An 18,539-nucleotide genomic window follows, 5' to 3' on the forward strand; every position below is an offset into this window, starting at 1 on the left:
AGCCGAAGTGGGGAGAGGGGGTGGGCAGAGGGAGAGGGAGAGAATCCTCAAGCAGATTCCTTACTGAGCACAGAGCCTGAGGGGATGCAGGGCTCAGTCCCAGGACCCTGAGATCATGACCTGAGCCAAAATTAGGAGTTGGCTACTCAACCGACTGAGCCACCCAGGCGCCCCTGGAGAAAGCACTTCTTTCTAACAGTATCATTTAAAAAGTTCTTTGTGGGGGCACCTGGGTGGCTCAGTCAGTTAAGCAACTGCCTTAGGCTCAGGTCATGGTCCCAGGGTCCTGGGATGAGTCCCACATTGGGCTCCTTGCTCAGCAGGGAGCCTGTTTCTCCCTCTGCCGTTCCCCCTGCTTGTACTCTCTCTCTGACAAATAAAATCTTTAAAAAAAAAAAAGTTCTTTGTTACATAAATAGTGCTACTGCTAATTATTATTAGATGATAAGAGCAGAGGTAAAGTCAAATTGAGATGTCCTTTTTGAGTCTGTAAAAATGTAGATGCTTGGAATTTTTAAATTATTTGAATTTTATTTTAACTAACAGTTTGGTTGATAGAGTTGAGAAATATTTATTAAAGGATCATGCTTATTAAGCACTGGTAATGTATCTGTTCAACAATACTTACTTGCCTAGGCCAATTTATGTCACGCCCAGTTCTAGGCCCTGGGAATACAAGGATGAATAAACCATTATGGGGTTTATATTTTAGTTGGATAGGAAATGAACAAATTGTAACGTGAAGTGATAAATGCTTTTGAAAAATTATAACCTAGAGTGAGGAGAGAGAGTATGATGGAGTGGGGACTATTTAGATAGATTAGTCCAGGAAGGCTGTTTTGAGGGAAGAAGAAAATCCTGTAAAAAGTTACTCTGGGCAGATGGAATAGTAAATGGCGAAGAGCATGAGTCAGGATCTAGCTCATTGAGAACCAGTTTGGTATGTTGGAAGAAAGGCAAGAAAACTGGTCTGACAAGAGCAGAGAGAATGAAGTGGAGAATGATAGGAATTGAGGGTAAAGTGATCGGCAGGGGCAGAGCATGTTTGACCTTATTGCCCATGGATTTTATTTTGAGTGTACTGTTGACATACGACATGGAGTTAGGGGTGTCAGCACCCCCCCCGCCACATACTGGAAAATCTTCATATAACTTTCTGACTCCCCCCAAAATTTAAATAATAGCCTACTGTTGATTGGCAGTCTTACTGATAATTTAGTCAGCATACATTTTATATGTTATATGTATCATATATTGCATTCTTACAATAAAGCTAGAGAAAAGAAACTTATGAAGAAAATATTACAATACTGTACTGTACTTACCGGGAAAAAAAAGTCATGTATAAGTGGACCTGTGTAGTCCAAATCTGGGGGCAGAGTTGTGACATGATTTGATTTTTTACAAAGTTCAGTGCAGCTACTGAGTGGAAAACTAGCCATAGGAAGGGCAAGGTCTCAAGCGGTGGACCATTTAGGGAGATTTAACAGTGATCTAGGCTTGTGGTTTCTAACGTATTCATGATGATCCATGTGGTGCATAAAAAAAACTGTTAAGGGGCGCCTGGGTGGCTCAGTTCATTAAGCGTCTGCCTTCGGCTCAGGTCATGATCCCAGGGTCCTGGGATCGAGCCCCGCATCGGGCTCCCTGCTTGTAGGGAAGCCTGCTTCTCCCTCTCCCACTCTCCCTGCTTGTGTTCCCTCTCTCGCTGTCTCTGTCAAATAAATAAATAAAATCTTAAAAAAAAAAACAACCAACTTACAACTGTATTTATACTTATTTTTTTTTAATTAAGCTTTATTAATATTTGATATACATATTGGTACTGGCACCCACATTCCATTTGTATATTAGTTACATGTGACCCTCCATTTTTGGCCTGAGCAACTGGGTGAGTGCTGGTATTTACTGAGATGGAAAACAGGGCAGAGCAGGGTTCGTTTGGGGGTAAGGATGGGGAAACAGTAACACAATTTGGGGCCTTTTAGGTTTGAGATGCCTCTTAGACGTCTAATGAGATTTATCAGGTAGGTGGTTTAAATGTATGACCTGGAGCCAGGGTTAGAGATACAAATTTGGAAATCATCAGCATAGAGGCAGTATACAACAACTTTGGAGCCAAACTATGTGAATACAGATTTCAGCTTTGCCACTTACTGACTTGAATTGTGGACAAGTTAACTTGGCATCTCTCTGCTTCATTTACCCCACCTATAAAATGGAGATAATAAGTGTTTGCCTCACCGGGTTATTGTGAGAATTAAATGAATTAATAAAAGCAAAGTCCTTAGAACAGCATCTGGCATGCAGTACACACTAGATACTAACTATCACTATCAGTTTAAGAATGGTGTTTAAGACCAGGAGATTAGATGAGATGACCTAGGGAATGAATGTAGGTAGAGAAAAGGGCCCAAGGAAGGAGTGCTCAAATAATATAACCTTTAAGATTCAGAGATAGGAGGGAGGAGACTGAGGAGTGGGGTAGGGGTCCAACCAGGAGGATGTGGGGTCTGGAAGCCTGCCTAGTGAAGAAAACATTTCAAGGGGAGAAGTCATCATTGGATAAATTCTGCTCAAGAGTTTGAGTAAGATGAGGACCTGGAATTGATCAATAGGTTTGTTAAAATGGAAGTTGTTGGAGACCATGGGAAGTGGTTTCAGTTGGTGTTGGATATGAATATCTGATTGGAGTGGGTTAAGGAGAGAATTGGAAGTACAGAATTGGAGAACATGAGTATAGACAACTCAGAGGGGTTTTTCTATAAAGAGGAAGAGAGAAAATAGAGTGGTAGTTAGTCCACCAATATGTGCGGAGTCAAGGAAAGGTTGGAGTGGGGTGTGTTGATTTAAAATGGAAGATAATGCAGCAAGTTTGTATACTGATTAGAGTTCCCCAGTGGGAAGAGAAAACTTCACATATGAGTGACATGGGATAGTTGCAGTAGCCAAGACCTAGAGTAGGTAAAATCAGGTGGTTTAGGGCACAGATGGAGGGATTAGTCTTAGATACTGGCAGGGACCCTTCATCCATTGATGAAGGTAGAGAATATTAGTGGGGATTACAGATAGATTGGTGGATTTGGTTTTTGAGTGCTTTAATTTTTCCAATAAAAGGCAAGATTATCAGGTGAGAGAAGTGGGAAGGAGTTTGTAAGGTTTGAGAGAGAGAGGAAGTGAAATAGGCGTCTTGGAAGGTGGGATAATGAATTGACTAGGGAAGTGCAGGTGAAATGTCAAGGAGTTCCAGTGGCTGATCTGACACTGGTGATCATTACAGTGATTCCAGGAGACAGACGAGGGAAATGTGGTCTTGAGAGCATATGCAGTGAAAAAGCAGTGGGGATAACGTCTCCTCTGTTTCTGTTTTGAACTCTAGTCACATGGCTGAGAAGATTGCTCTTGGAACATTCCTCAGATCCATGGATATTGACAGAGAAGTTAATAAAAGCAAATAGGCCAAAACCGAATCATTTCATTTTTGCCTATGTTCAGTTTCTGTATCATGTTATTTTGTGTAGAGGATGAGTTTTTAGAGGTGTTTATGTTGCCATATCTCCTTGAGCGTGCCTGCTTTACACAAATGATATCAAGTAGGTTCTGGGCTACTTTCAGTGAATTATATTTGGTTGCTGAGTTACGTTAAAGTAAAAAACTCTAATAGGAAAGCTTAATGGTTAGATAGCCTCACCTAAGTTTTCCCTGGGACCTGTGGTTTCCATTAATCTAGGATTATCACTCATGTTGATTTCATACTTTGTGTTTGATTACAAGTCAATTCAAAGTCTAGTTTTCTTTTCTTTCAGGTGCTGGAGAATCTGGTAAAAGCACCATCGTGAAACAGATGAAGTAAGTTGGAACATGGCCTTTTGTAAAACTACATTTCCTCATAATGCGTGAAAGTCCATAGTATCTTTTTTTTTTAGGTCTGTGGTAATGATTTGTGGTTTTCTTTTTAAAGAATCATTCATGAGGATGGCTATTCAGAGGAAGAATGTAAACAATATAAAGTAGTTGTCTACAGCAATACTATACAGTCCATCATTGCAATCATAAGAGCCATGGGGCGGCTAAAGATTGACTTTGGGGAAGCTGCCAGAGCAGTAAGTGTTTCTCATTTCTTCTTCACTTGCTTTCTTTTAGTAGATGCAGTTAAGCAAAATTTGCTCCATGTTTTAGGGAAATGAATTCATACAACAAGAGGAGATGTAGCAAGTATTGTGTGCTCATTTGAGAAGTATTAGTAATCTGCTTTAGGAGATGTAAGATTACCACCACACAGAAGAGTCAAGGAAGTGGGATTTTGTGGATATCCTCTAGGTTTCTGTGACAGCTGTTCTTTATTCACTTCTTTTATAGCACTGTCTTATTTTATAGTAGTAAATGCTAGTTAATTGAAATAATCTAAAAGAGGTAGCTCTGCTTTTCTGCAGTGTAAAGATAAAAGGCAAATATCAGTCTCCTGAAACATACTTGAGAAGGACATGAACATTTAGTCACAATTATAGGGACAATTTTTAGGTATTCAAAAATTCCATATCCCTGTACTACTTTGGACTATAACCTATTCAGTTGGATTATACCATGTCCTAGGATAGTTCTTAACCAACTGAGCCACCCAGGCGCCCTTTTTTTTTTTTTTAAAGATTTTATTTATTTATTTGAGACAGAGTGTCCTAGGATAGTTCTTGCACATGTCAGATATTCAAAAGTTGTGTTGATTAATTATAATACTTAGTGCACCATGAAGTTCTTGTTTGTAAATTAGGATGTTTGATGCAGTGGAGAGAGGGCCAAAATGAAGGCAGGAGATCTTTTACATCTCCAGCTGTACTCCTAAGAGAAGGCTGGGAATGTATAGAATGATTTCCTAGAACTAAGGGAGTCTTCAGCTGTGTTCAGAGTGTTGTTCTTAGGTGCTGTGGACAATAAAAGGAGGTGACTTGGGAAGGCTGCCAGGAAAGGCAAAGCCTATGTGTCTGTGAAGTAGCTTAGGGACTCTTAGCTGCTCTCAATTTATCAATTAACAAGTTATTATTAATGCAAATTAATATTCAGTAAACAAGTAGAGAAATTGTTGATGGGAAAGATCACAAAAGGATGGTTATAATTGGATGGTATTCAACTAGGAATCCTAGAAGTGGAATAAGGGAAGAGGAGCTGGGGTAAGGATTATAAAATGATTGAAGAGAAGAGCAGCAGAAGAGGGGACAAGGAAATATGTGAGGCACAACTTTTATGTTTTTGTTTAAAAAAGGTGCCGTATCACAATTAGAGACTTTATTTTTCTAAGCCTCTGAGAGGGGGAAATAGGATAGCGAATGCAAGAATAAACAAGGCATTTCTGTCTTACATCTTGCCATCTTTTCTCTACCTCCTGCTTTTCTTTCCCTCTATTCCTTTCTTCCCTCTGCCCCCCGCCCCCAGCTCTCTCCAGTGTTCTTATTTTCTCATCCCTCCCTGTCACCTAACTCTTTGTCTCTGTCATGTTCGCCCGATCCGATAACTGGTTGATGCTACTGTATTTAGTTCTTTTCCTTTCTTTACTGGCTTTTTCTCCATCTCAGTTATTTACACCTTCTCCTTGTTTCTTCCTTTTTTATTTCTCACTGTCTGTCCTCCTTTATATCTCTTGATCATCCCTCCTCTTTTCATTTCTTTCCATTGTCAAATTGGTTGTTATTAATGTTTGGGTCCTCACACTACTTTGTCACCAAAAGAATTGACATTTTCTGTCTTTGTCCAGTTGCGCTGCTGTAACAAAATACCACAGATGTAGTAGATTGTTAACAACAGACATTTATTGTGCACACTTCTCGGGGCTGGAAGCCTCAGATCAGAGTGCTAGCATGGTCGGATGAGGGCCCTCTTCAGTTGTAGGCTTCTCACTGTGTCTCCACATGGCAAAAGGCGAAGGGAGCTCTCTCGAGTCCCTTTTATAAGGGCACTAATCCCATTCATGGGGCCTCCACCCTCATGACCTTAGTACCTCCCCAAGGCCCCTTCTTCAAATACTATGATATTGGGCATTGTGATTTCAACATATGAATTTTGGAGGGACACAAACATTCAGACCATAGCATCCCTCATCCTTTCATTGCTTCCCTTTATCAAATGAGTGTCATTTATCTTTGGGTGTTAACACTCCTATATCCCCAGATGCAGCCAACATCTCCTTAATTCCTTTTAGGCCTCCTGAATCACCTAGCTTTCCAGCATCCACCCATCCTAATCTATAGCCCTATGTAATTTTTTGAAGTTTCCTTTTTTTCCCTCCATATGTAAGGGTTTCTATTTCTAGTTCCTCACTTATCCTGGTCTGGTTTCTTATGGTTGATTAGAGAGTGAATGGACAAGAATAGAGATGATGAGGGGTAGGTTGCTTTTTCATATCTGCTTAAGGGTAGAGGTATGAAGTTCATTGTAAAGAGGGGCCTCCTTAAAGGCCTATAAGAGGGCTTATTGTGGAGAAGCAAGAGTAGGTCAGTGGAAGAGATTAAGTGGTAAGGGAAAAGTGCTTCCCCTTAAAACTGTGTTTACAAAGTCAGGACAGCAGAAATATGTAGCAATAACTCTCTCTCTGTTTTAAAGTTTCTAAAATTAAATTGTGTTATTAAAAAAGTAATGCTTATTGAGGCTTTTGAATAGCTTGTATGAGTAGTTCAAATTTCAGAATGGACTATAATGTTTTCACATGTTAAATAAAGCACTATATACATAGAAGGACATGCTCAATATTGAGTATGTTTGCCAGTTGGTATAATTTTTCAACTTCCCTCAGTCATTTGTTCCCTTATTTAAAATGTTTATCTCTGAAAGAAGAGGGGAATATAGATGTTAGATGCAGTTTCTTAGAGAGGGATAGACATAAAGTATTACTAGAAAGAATGCAGGTAAGCACCTTATAAAGGAGGGCTGTTACTTGGCTGAAGACCCCGAGTTTGGCAGCATTACCTGGAATGCACAATGGTTAGTTTTGTTTTGTTTTGCTTAGGTGGGTGCATGAGTTTTGGGAACACACAAGTCTTAGGAGTTTTGGGTTGTGATTTCATGTGTGGTCGGAAATGCTTTTTGCTTGCTAGTTTTGTCCTAATGACACTTAGGATACAGTTGATTGCTCCTCTTCCCCCTTTACTTTTTCTTTACCCAGTATAGGTATTTTTTTAGTATCTGCATTTTACTAGTTATTTGGAACTCTCCTTGAGGCAGACAAATAGGAGATTTGAGGTGGGGAAAGCATCCATGCGACTTGGGTTTATTCAGTTTTTTAAAGATTTTATTTATTTTTTTAGTAATCTCTGCACCCAAAGTGGGGCTCGAACTCACAACCCCAAGATCAGGAATCACACGCTGTACTGATAGAGCCAGCCAGGCACCAAGTTCGTTCGTTTGTTCTTTCTTTCTTTCTTCCCTTTCTGTCCTTCCTTCCCTTCCCTTCCCTTTTTCCTTTCTTTTTTCCTCTCCTTTTTCCTTTCCTTCCTTGAGACCTGGGTTTATTTTTAAACTATCTGACAAGGGTGGGTAGACTAAAACAAAATTTTCAGAGTTCTCGTAGCCCTTTTCTGTCCTCTTTACAGCTCATGTTTTAGGTTTAAAAACTGTAGCCACTTACAAAGCTTTTTGACTCATGAGTTTTTTGTTGTTGTTGTTTAAATATTTTATTTATTTGTCAGAGAGAGCACGAGCAGGGGGAGCGGCAGGCAGAGGGAGAAGCAGGCTCCCCACTGAGCAGGGAGCCCGAAGCAGGACTCGACCCCAGGACCCTGGGATCATGACCTGAGCTGAAGGCAGAAGCTTAACCAACTGAGCCACCCAGGCATCCCTTGACTCATGAATTTTGATCAAATCTCTTTGTAACTTTCTTTTCCTCTTACTGTCTCCCCTCACTGCTCCCCGCCTTATTTAGAGGATTATTATTTGGGGAATCTAGAAACTGAATTTTTCCCTGAGGGATTTATTTCCCTCACTAGGCTTCCGGACTTCTTAAATAACTCAGTCTCCTCTTCTTCCTGTTGTTCTGTCTGAGCTGAAGGGGGAAGAAGAGAACACTTTTTCCTTAAACTCGATTAATATTTTACTCCCTCTGACGTGTTTAGACTTTACCTCTTACATGCCAGGTTTTTCATTTCTATTTTTATGGTAGACTTCCTTTAACAGAACGGGAATGTGTTACATATGCCTATCTCACAGAGCAGTTTTTCTGTCAAAAAATCATGACTGGGGCACTTGGGTGACTCAGTCAGTTAAGCATCTGCCTTCGGCTCAGGTCATGATCCTAGGATCCTGGGATCGGCCCATGTTGGGCTCCGTGCTCGGCGGGGAGCCTGTTTCTCCCTCTTCCTCTGCCTGCTCCCCCCTTCTCTCTCTGTGTCAAATAAATAAAATCTTAAAAAAAAAAATCATGAGTAAGCAGGGTGGAGATTTGTAGGCCAGTCAGAAGAGGTCTTTTTAGGAGATGGTGGTATGTGGTAGGGGGATTGAAATCATTCCTCAGCTCGGCTCCGCACTTCTAACTACAGTGGAGTCAGTAGGGGGAGTGACTTCATTGTAAATTCTCTCAGACTACCCTGCCTGGAAAGGTCTCTCTAATACTTGTCTTAAAATAATGAAATATATAATGTGCTTGTGTTTTAGAGAGACTCTTGTGTCAAGTCTTTAAGAAGTGGAGAATCATTTGTCTCTCTTTCTTAACTGTTTTCTTCAGGATGATGCCCGGCAATTATTTGTTTTGGCGGGCAGTGCTGAAGAAGGAGTCATGACTCCAGAACTAGCAGGAGTGATTAAACGGTTATGGCGAGACGGTGGGGTGCAAGCTTGCTTCAGCAGATCCAGGGAGTATCAGCTCAATGATTCTGCTTCATAGTAAGTAATTTTTCCATAACAGAAAATAATTTGGTGACCCTAAGAAAGTTTAGGGTCTGTCCTTAACAAAACATTTAAGTAACAGACGCTCTTAGAAGTCTATAGCATCCCTTTGAAGATGGTTTCAGTTTAGGGTTATATAGCCCTTGGTCATTTTGTATGACTTGGAGAACAACGTTGCCTCTTGGAATATAAATGGGAGAATTGGCACCATGAAAAGTAGCTCCATGGTAGTTTATAATAAGGAAGTGAAAGAGGAGAGAAATCTTTTGCAGCTGGATCCTGGATCTCTTCCAGTTCCCTCTGCATAGGGACTTTGCATTAATTGCCAGCTAGTGAGGGAAATTAGAATTGTGATACCCCTTTATATGCACCCAACTCTGTGGCCGGGCTGCACTATGGATCTCTCTGGTACCAGTCACCACTAATAAATCTTTTGCCAGATCAAGATAGTAGACTTTGTACAGAAAGAGAACGTTGAGTCTTGGAAGGAAGTCAAAGCATCTGTTTGTCAAGGAAATTCTCTTAAGAGTTACATAGTTTGAGAGAATTTGTAATTAATACTTGAGCAAGGCTATTATATGCTATCCTATCTTGCTTCTTTTACAACATGTTTATTTATAAAGACATATTCAGAATGTACTTTTTAATGTGCCTTTTGGGGACTTGGAGAGTTCTTGGTAACTGTATCTATCTCTGTACTAATTGGGGACACTTTTAAGCATTAAGGTATTTTCTCCAATATTCTATTTTCCTATCCTTCATTCTTGTTTAAGTTGTTATAAGAAGGAGTTAAATTATATTTGAAAAACTTAGTTATTCTTGAAATGAAAACTTTAGAAACATTTCAGGATTCTTGCCCATTTTTAAATATTTTTTAGTTGCATATGTTGGTAGTTTCAGTAATTCTCCCAATAGTCATGAAAGCTATATTGTTATTATTTTTTCTATCATACATTCATTAAGCTCTGAATCCTTTAACTACACCAGAGAACATGTGATTTATAGAGGTTTTTTTCCCCATAATATTTGATCTAGGCTTGACTGATTCCTTAACATTAATGGTAGTACTTTTATAGAAGCTTGTTAATGATTCACTTATAATAGTGCCACCTGTTCTTCAGTTTTCTAGCCAAAAAATCTTTAGGAATCCTGAAATTACCAAAAATTTAGTTTAGCTTAAAAAAAAATTAATTTAGCTTTGAGCAGTCTTTTTTTTTTTTTTTAAAGATTTTATTTATTTATTTGAGAGAGAGAGAATGAGAGACAGAGAGCACGAGAGGGAAGAGGGCAGAGGGAGAAGCAGACCCCCTGCCGAGCAGAGAGCCCGATGCGGGACTCGATCCTGGGACTCCAGGATGATGACCTGAGCCGAAGGCAGTCGCTTAACCAACTGAGCCACCCAGGCGCCCTAGCTTTGAGCAGTCTTTTAATTATTTCACTGAATAAATTACATTTATTTGGAAGTATTTACAATTTGTTTTTGACTTAGATTAAAAAAAACACAACTTTTCTGTTTCATGAATGAAAGAAAGAAATACTCATTCTTATTGAACATAGTTCTTATTTTAATTTTAGTAATTCAAACACCATTCTCGAATGTCCTATCAAATGTAGGAACATACAAATGACCCATTAACTTTAAATGTCTGAGGGCTTTTGGTTTGGTTTGGTTTTGTACTGTGCAACACACAGTTGATTCAGTATTTAGCATTAAGTTTCAGCAATCTTTTTTTTTCTCCAAGATTTTTTTTTCAAGATTTTTTATATTTAAATAATCTTTACATCCAACATGGGGCTTGAACTCACAACCCCAAGATCAAGAGTCACATGGTCTACTGACTAAGCCAGCCAGGCGCCCCAGAAATCTTTTTATAATAAGAGTAACATTTCCATATTTGTTTGCTTTTAATTGGCCTTCACAGCTTAATTTTGGTAGAATTAAAACCACTTTTGTGTAGTGTATATAGAACCTACTTCAGTTGTCCTATGCTAGGTTCACACTTTTTCTCATTATCATTTCTGTGATACTGAAGCTCTGATTTTGTTCTGCCACTTTAGTGACAGGTTCAGAATCTTTTGGGAAGGAACTAGTTTAGTCTGTTGATTTGCTATGTACATGGTTGGCTTCACCAGGTAAAAATAAATGTGTGTTTTATTTAGTTACCTAAATGATTTGGATAGAATATCCCAAACCAACTACATTCCAACTCAGCAAGATGTCCTGAGGACAAGAGTGAAGACCACAGGCATTGTGGAAACGCATTTCACCTTCAAAGACCTATACTTCAAGTAAGTCATTAACCTTTTTGTTACATGTGTGAAAGACAGATATCTTTCCTTTAGTTCATATCTCTTAATCAGGGCAAAATTTCTCTAGGCAATAATCTTTGGTTTAAAAACCTGCCATCATATTCATCAGTTGGTATTTGAATGTTTTAACTGAATGGGGGCCCAGGCCTTTCTTCTTTCTCCAAATAGCATCAAATACTTTTGTCCATTTGGAGGAATTTAAATTCAGAATTAAATTATAAATAGCAATAAAAGTAATCATACAGTTATCATTTTATTTTATTTTTAATTTTATTCTTTTCAGCTGCTTTTTTGTTGGAATCGTCAAAACAGGTATTGAATGTTTGTTGTTTAGAAGGGTAACAACAATACTAAGGATAGATACTTAGTGATGTGGCTTTGTTCTGCCATTTTGATAATAAAATAGAAATGCTTCACTCACCCGTGTTGATCCTTACCGAAGCGCATTTAGGTTTAATGGAATGGAGCTAATATTGTCATGGTTCTTGGACTGATTTGTGCACAGTATCATGTAAACTAAGTTCTTGCTGTAGTGTAGAATGGAAAATTGATACGGCGATAAAGGTATTTTGGCTAAGTATGATGACATAAAAAGTGGTTGTTATAGAGAGAGAAAATTCTAGTACATGAATACAAAGGACTTTCTCATTAGCATTAGTCATTCTGAAATAGGCTTCGGCTTGTCTCTGTGTTAATGGTCTTTTGTAAATATTAGAACTGTCCTTTTGGTTCCCACTTCCTGCTTTTGTGACCTTTGAGATTAGGGGTAAACTTTTCCCCTTCAGTATATATTTGTTCCAGCTGCCTCATTACGCTCATATGTGGTCTGTGATTCTCAGCACTGTCTCACACAAATGTAACTTCTAGCTCAGAGCTTCTCCATGTTCTTTTCTCTGAAAACAGTTGCTTCACAGGATTTGGGAAATCCATACAGAGTATAGGTATTACTAGATACCACTTGAGGTCTTGAAATCTTAATAAACCAAAACAGGTCAGAAACATGGTACAGGAAAATAGCAGTTCAGCTGAATATTTGTAGAATAGAAGAGCTGCTTATCTTTAGCACTGATGAATTTATTTAACTGGAGTAGCGGGCCATATGGATTTATATCACCCATGCAACCATAAGAATGAGATGTCTTTTGTGTACTGTAAGATTAGTAATCCATTTATAATTCAATGTGGTGAACTTTATTTAGTGTGGGAAACATTCTTGTTGATGTCATAGATTGATCTTTAGTTGGGTAAATCCTTTTGGTCTTCTTATGTCAGGATCAACAACCAGATCTAGTTAAAGTGCTGCACCCACTTTATTGTTGGTATGTAGATATCTTGTTATGAAGTACTATCACTTCTTCCTTTTCCTCTTCTCTCTAGGCAAAACCACTATCCATTTATTCAAACATTTATTGAGCATCTACTATATGCAAGGCATTGTGTAATTGCTTACTTGCCTCTCAGTTATGAGGTAATGTTTATAAAATGTTGATCTGTTAGTGAATTATATTGTAAATGTTAATATGTGCTAAAAGCCCACCTTGGGAACGTCACAGTATTCTACTAGTTTTATGGACTTTGTAGAAGAAAACGGAGGGGTAAACTGAAATTATTGGTGTACCAGCGTGTGTCTCCCCTTGAAAGACGTCTGTAGTGATATATATGATGTTCACTTTCCTAAAGCCTATAATATGACCCTGTATTAAAGCCAGCTTGTGACTGCATCATTCCAGGTGACATGACCAAAGGCTGCAAAAAAACCTGCTAGATCAACCAAAAGAAAAGGCTGGGTCATAAAGAGACAAGATGACTATTCTCTTTCAAACATACATTGAGAAATTACTCAGTATGTCTTATTTCTCTCAGTCTCCAGGGGAAAATTCTTTGGAAATAGACCTTGAGTCACTTTAGATCTGACATACTAAACCAGCTTGGCAAAGTTTACCTTTTAAAATTTTGTCCTCGTCATCAGACATCTATCTTCACTCATTTGTATGCATACCTCCTCAGACGTTGGTACCAGCTAAGAGACAAAGCACTGCCAGTGTTCCTCTTACTGTAGGAGGTAGACGAGGACACTGTTGACAGAAGTACAGCAGTTGAGCCAGGATATCAAGTAAGACCCCCAGAAGGGAGTGGTGAACTAAAACTAATCTGGAGTAGAACATAAAGTTTGTGAACAGCTAAGGCTTTGTTGTTATTAATTAGGTTCAAATAAGACGTAGAGTTGGGAAATACTGGTTACGTTTTGTTTTTAGATACTGGGTTCTTAGAGTCCTACCCTGAAATATAATTTACTTTTTTCCCATAATTAATCTCTAAAGTAAGGAAAACATATCTCAACCATACCTCAATTAAAAAAAAAAGAAAGTTAAAAAGTAAGGAAAACAAACTTTTTGGAAGCAGAATGCAAGTTGGAGATTTCTATTTTTTCATTGTTCTAACTAAAGAGGTAAAGCATTTTGAGGGGTAAGAGCCTGGGTGCTGGAGTTAGAGTGCCTGGGTTTAGAACCCCAGTGCCCATTTGTTAGTAGTGTGCCTTTAAGTACTTAACATACCTGTGCCTCAGTTTCTTCATCTGTGCATTGGAGATAATAGTACTTACAGGAGTGTTGTGAGGGTCAAATGAGTTTAGTGTACTGAAGGTGTTTAGGATCATGTCTGGCACCATGGTAAACAATAAGTATTAGTTAGTATTCTTGTTATTACCTTATATTATTCAGCTCTTCGTTTTTCCTGTCTTTTTTCCCCTTCCTTCCTTTAATCCATTTCGGTGCTTATTCTGCTGACTTTTGGCACGCCTGATACAAGCTTTGATAGAGAGGAGGCGCAACTAGTTATCTAAAATGAGAATTTTGATTATTCCTAGATTTTTTCTCTTGTTGTTCTCTTTTACTTTTAACCACAGAGTATTAGTTTGACTACATTTTATTTGCTCCTTGTTTGTCTTTTCTGTTATAAATGGGGTTTTGAATATGCAATAGTGGGAGGTTCCCTAACCATTTCAGTTTAGGGAGAGCTGTATTTGTGACCTTGCTGAATTGTGCATTCTTTCCCTTTACTTAGGATGTTTGATGTAGGTGGCCAAAGATCAGAACGGAAAAAGTGGATTCACTGTTTTGAGGGAGTGACAGCAATTATCTTCTGTGTGGCCCTCAGTGATTATGACCTTGTTCTGGCTGAGGATGAGGAGATGGTATGTTGGATCTTCTGGTAAAAAACCTGTTTAATGCAGCCGGGAAGTGGAAAACAACTTTTAGGAAGATTTTTTGTATCCATTTGCTCATTGAACCAAATCTTGATTCCTTAATTTTTTCCCCTGTGAGATTAGACTTTTAAAATATTGATCTGTGCCCTACTAATTCTTAAGAGATAAGACAGTGCATTGAGTATGTGAGCAGGATTAAGTCCTCTTAGCCAGTCTTCTTCCCACCTCCCAACCTCCAAGAATTACGAAAATGAGGACTGACTTAGCTTTTGTGTTATCAGTGTCTAGCTTATTTCCACGCGTGCCATTCAGTGCTTCTAAAACTTGGTCTGTTTTTTTCATTAACGGTTCATCCACTTTTACTTTTTACTATTGACACCCCTTTTTTCCCCCTCAGAACCGAATGCATGAAAGCATGAAACTGTTTGACAGCATTTGTAACAACAAATGGTTTACAGACACTTCAATCATTCTCTTCCTCAACAAGAAAGACCTTTTTGAGGAAAAAATAAAGAGGAGTCCATTAACTATCTGTTATCCAGAATACACGGGTAAGGAATCATGAACGATTTTCTTTGAGGTACACATCGTAGATCAACACTTAGTGACATTCCTACACCTGCCTTTTATTTTGAACGATGCATGTATATCCTTATGGAGAGTGTTCACTGGTAGTGGTATTAACATTAAGCATGTGATTAAGATCCCTTAAGTCTAAAGTGCTATTCCAGACATAATCGAGTTTACTGTGTTTATTTTGTATTTCTGTCCTCATTTTTTGAGTAAAATAGAGAAATATAAAATCAAAATTTGGTGTATGTATGTTCAAAAAAATACAAGGATAAGGTGCAGTCATTGATCACTTAAGACACAGTAGTTGTAAAGAGAGGGACACACACATAAAGAATTTCATTATAGTAGGAAATGTTCACTAACAGAAGAAGGGGATACTGCTGTGGGTTCAGTGTCCTCTTCTTTCTAGAGGAAATGACACTTGGAGTGAGATAATGAGAGGACAAATTAGAAATCACCAGGCAAACAGAGGATTAAAAGCATTTTAGGAGGAAGGGATAGCATATATGAAAATAACATGAGGGGTGCCTGGGTGGCTCAGTCAGTTGAGTGTCCAACTCTTTTTTTTTTTTTTTAAGATTTTTTTATTTATTTATTTGAGAGAGAATGAGAGACAGAGAGCATGAGAGGGAGGAGGGTCAGAGGGCGAAGCAGACTCCCTGCCGAGCAGGGAGCCCGATGCGGGACTCGATCCCGGGACTCCAGGATGATGACCTGAGCCGAAGGCAGTCGCTTAACCAACTGAGCCACCCAGGCGCCCCTGAGTGTCCAACTCTTGATTTCAGCTCAGTTCCTGATCTCAGGGTCATGAGTTCAGGCCCCACATTTATTAAAAAAAAAAAAAAAAGATTGTAAAAAAAAAATATGACATGATAGGTTTTGGAACCTAGAAGGAATTTGGTATTGCCAGAGCTTAATGTGGTGGGAAGGAGTCATTGGAGTGATGGGCAGGGATGTTCATGGAGGGCCTTGTATCTGATGCTGAGATAGTGGGGAGCTATTGAAGGATTTTGATTGGGGTACATGATGTAGTAGAAACTGTACTTTAGAAAGATACACGATAGGGGCGCCTGGGTGGCTTAGTCATTAAGCGTCTGTCTTCGGTTCAGGTCATGATCCCAGGGTCCTGGGATCGAGCCCCGCATCGGGCTCTGTGCTCAGCGGGAAGCCTGCTGCTCCCTCTCCCACTCCCCCTGCTTGTGTTCCCTCTCTCCCTGTTTCTCTCTCTGTCAAAAAATAAAATCTTAAAAAACAAAACACGAATGTGTTTAGAACTAGGAAATAGAAAGCTGTCAAGGACCCTAGAAGCACTTCTTTCCCCGTCTCTTTTCTCTTCTTCTATGTGTGCATCTTCTTTATTCTTCTCTCTCTGCTTAACAACTTTCTGTGCTACTCAGTTTATGTGATACAAGATGGCCCTGCCACAGTATCTCTCCTGCATTTAAAAGACCAGGTTAGGGGCACCTGGTTGGCTTAGTCAGTAGAGCGTGTGACTCTTGATCTCAGTGTTGTAAGTTTGAGCCCCACATTGGGTGTAGAGATTACTTAGAAATAAACTCTTAAAAAATCGGGGCGCCTGGGTGGCTCAGTCGGTTAAGCGTCTGCCTTCGGCTCAGGTCATGATCCCAGGGTGTCCTGGGATTGAGCCACACGTTGGGCTCCCTGCTCAGCGGGAAGCCTGCTTCTCCCTCTCCCACTCCCTCTGCTTGTGTTCGGTCCTTTCGCTGTCTCTCTTTGTCAAATAAATAAATAAAATCTTTAACAAAAAAATCTTAAAAAATAAAATAAAGACCAGGCTACACTGATACTGGTTGGCCCCAGGTTCAAATTACTAGGAGAGAGATGCTGGCCAAGGTTAAGGCAGGCAAAAATCCTTAGCCTTGTCAGTCAAGCTCAGGGACACAAACATGAATGCCAGGGCTGCACCACTATAACCTTTAGATCAGAGTTGGATATTTTCAGGGAAGGAGAACTCTTGTTAGCTGGGCAGACACTGTAAAGCTTTCTGTAATAAAGTGAAAGAGTATAGCTAGGGTGAGGAAGTGGGAAGAGTACTACCAGAGTTCTGCCTTGATTGGCTGCTGGTGCTGTGATCTGAATTGATATTTAGAAATGTTGATTTTTTAATCAGAGAAAGACTATTATCATATGATCTCACTGTTAGGAGGAATTTGAGAAAGAAGATAGAGGATCATAGGGGAAGGGAGGGAAAAATGAAGCAAGACGAAACCAGAGGGGGAGACAAACCACAAGAGACTCTTAATCTCAGGAAACAAACTGAGGGTTGCTGGAGTGGAGGGGCTGGGAGGGATGGGGTGGCTGGGTGATGGACATTGGGGAGGGGTATGTGCTATGGTGAGCGCTGTGAATTGTGTAAGGCTGATGAATCACAGACCTGTACCCCTGAAACAAATAATACATTATATGTTAATTAAAATAAAGGAAGAAAGAAGGAAAAAAAGAAAAAGAAATGTTGATTTTTGAAGCATCTGTGGAACATCCAGATGAAGGTATCTAAAAGGAAGATATATATGTGGCCTTGGAGCTTTATGAGAGATTGGGGGTTAGCTGTATTGATTTGAGATCATGTATAAAAACAGTATGGAAATGGATGAGATGACGTGGGGTGATGTTACAGAATGAGGACAGAAAAGACCATGGATAGAATGAGAGAGAATACCAGATTCTATTGGCAGGAGAGAAAGAAAGGTTTATATTGGATACAAAGAGAATAACCAGGAGAGCCAAAGTATCAAAAAACTAAGAAATTTAGAAGTGAGGGGCGGTCAGTGATGTTGTGTGCGGACAAAGTAAGCTACACATTGAAAAATGGCCTCTGGAAATAGCAGTCCAGGAGATCGTGAGTGTTATTGAGGGCATTATCAGTGAGAGCAGAGCCAGGGCAGTGAGTTACTGAGTGGGAAGTAGAGAAATCAAGACAGGTGTAGGCTACTCTTGAGCAGTTTGGATTACAGGGAAAAGAAAGATTTAAGAATGTTCACTGGCTTAGTGGTAAGATTTTATAGCAAAAGAGAAGTTGTAAGAAGTAGATATAATTGATGGAGCAAGATTTGTAAGCAGATGGAATTCCATCCGTTGGAATATTACTCATCCATAAAAAGGAACGAAGTACTGACACATGCTCCTACTGTATGAACCTCATAAATGTTATGCCAAGTGAAAGAAGCCAAACACAAAAGGTCACATTTGTGTGATTGCTTTTATATGGTATACCCCAAATAGGCAAATCCATAGAGACAGAGAGCAGGTTGGTTGGTGGTTACCAACCAGGAGGTGGGGTGGTCAGAATGAGGGGAATGAGGAATGATTACTTAATGGGAATGGGGTGTTTTTCTGGGTTGGTGAAAAATTTTGAAACTAGAGAGAAGTGGTGTTTGCATAACATTGTGAATATACTAAATGCCACTGTATTGTACACATTAAAATGTCTTATTGTATGTTACATAAATTTCACCTCAACTTAAAAGAATCTTGGTAGAGGAATTAAATTTTGAAACTGGAAGGAAGATCTCTCTAAGACCAAAGGTACAAATATGTGGGGATATAGGTGACTTCTAAGTGAGGT

General features: G+C 39.3%; 1 protein-coding gene across 1 annotated transcript in view; it reads left to right on the top strand.

Annotated features, from left to right (window-relative positions):
* GNAI3 (G protein subunit alpha i3) overlaps positions 1-18,539 on the top strand; it is a 34,399-nt gene that overhangs the window by 6,477 nt on the left and 9,383 nt on the right. Inside the window, exons 2-7 of the mRNA XM_081815612.1 lie at positions 3,807-3,849; positions 3,962-4,103; positions 8,705-8,862; positions 11,026-11,154; positions 14,239-14,368; positions 14,778-14,931. Coding sequence (XP_081671738.1) covers positions 3,807-3,849; positions 3,962-4,103; positions 8,705-8,862; positions 11,026-11,154; positions 14,239-14,368; positions 14,778-14,931 — 756 coding nt within the window. The remainder of the gene's footprint in view (positions 1-3,806; positions 3,850-3,961; positions 4,104-8,704; positions 8,863-11,025; positions 11,155-14,238; positions 14,369-14,777; positions 14,932-18,539) is intronic.

The sequence above is a fragment of the Leptonychotes weddellii genome, chromosome 4 (assembly GCF_054177405.1).
Source record: "Leptonychotes weddellii isolate Sample4059 chromosome 4, ASM5417740v2, whole genome shotgun sequence".
Taxonomy (NCBI): Eukaryota; Metazoa; Chordata; class Mammalia; order Carnivora; family Phocidae; genus Leptonychotes; species Leptonychotes weddellii.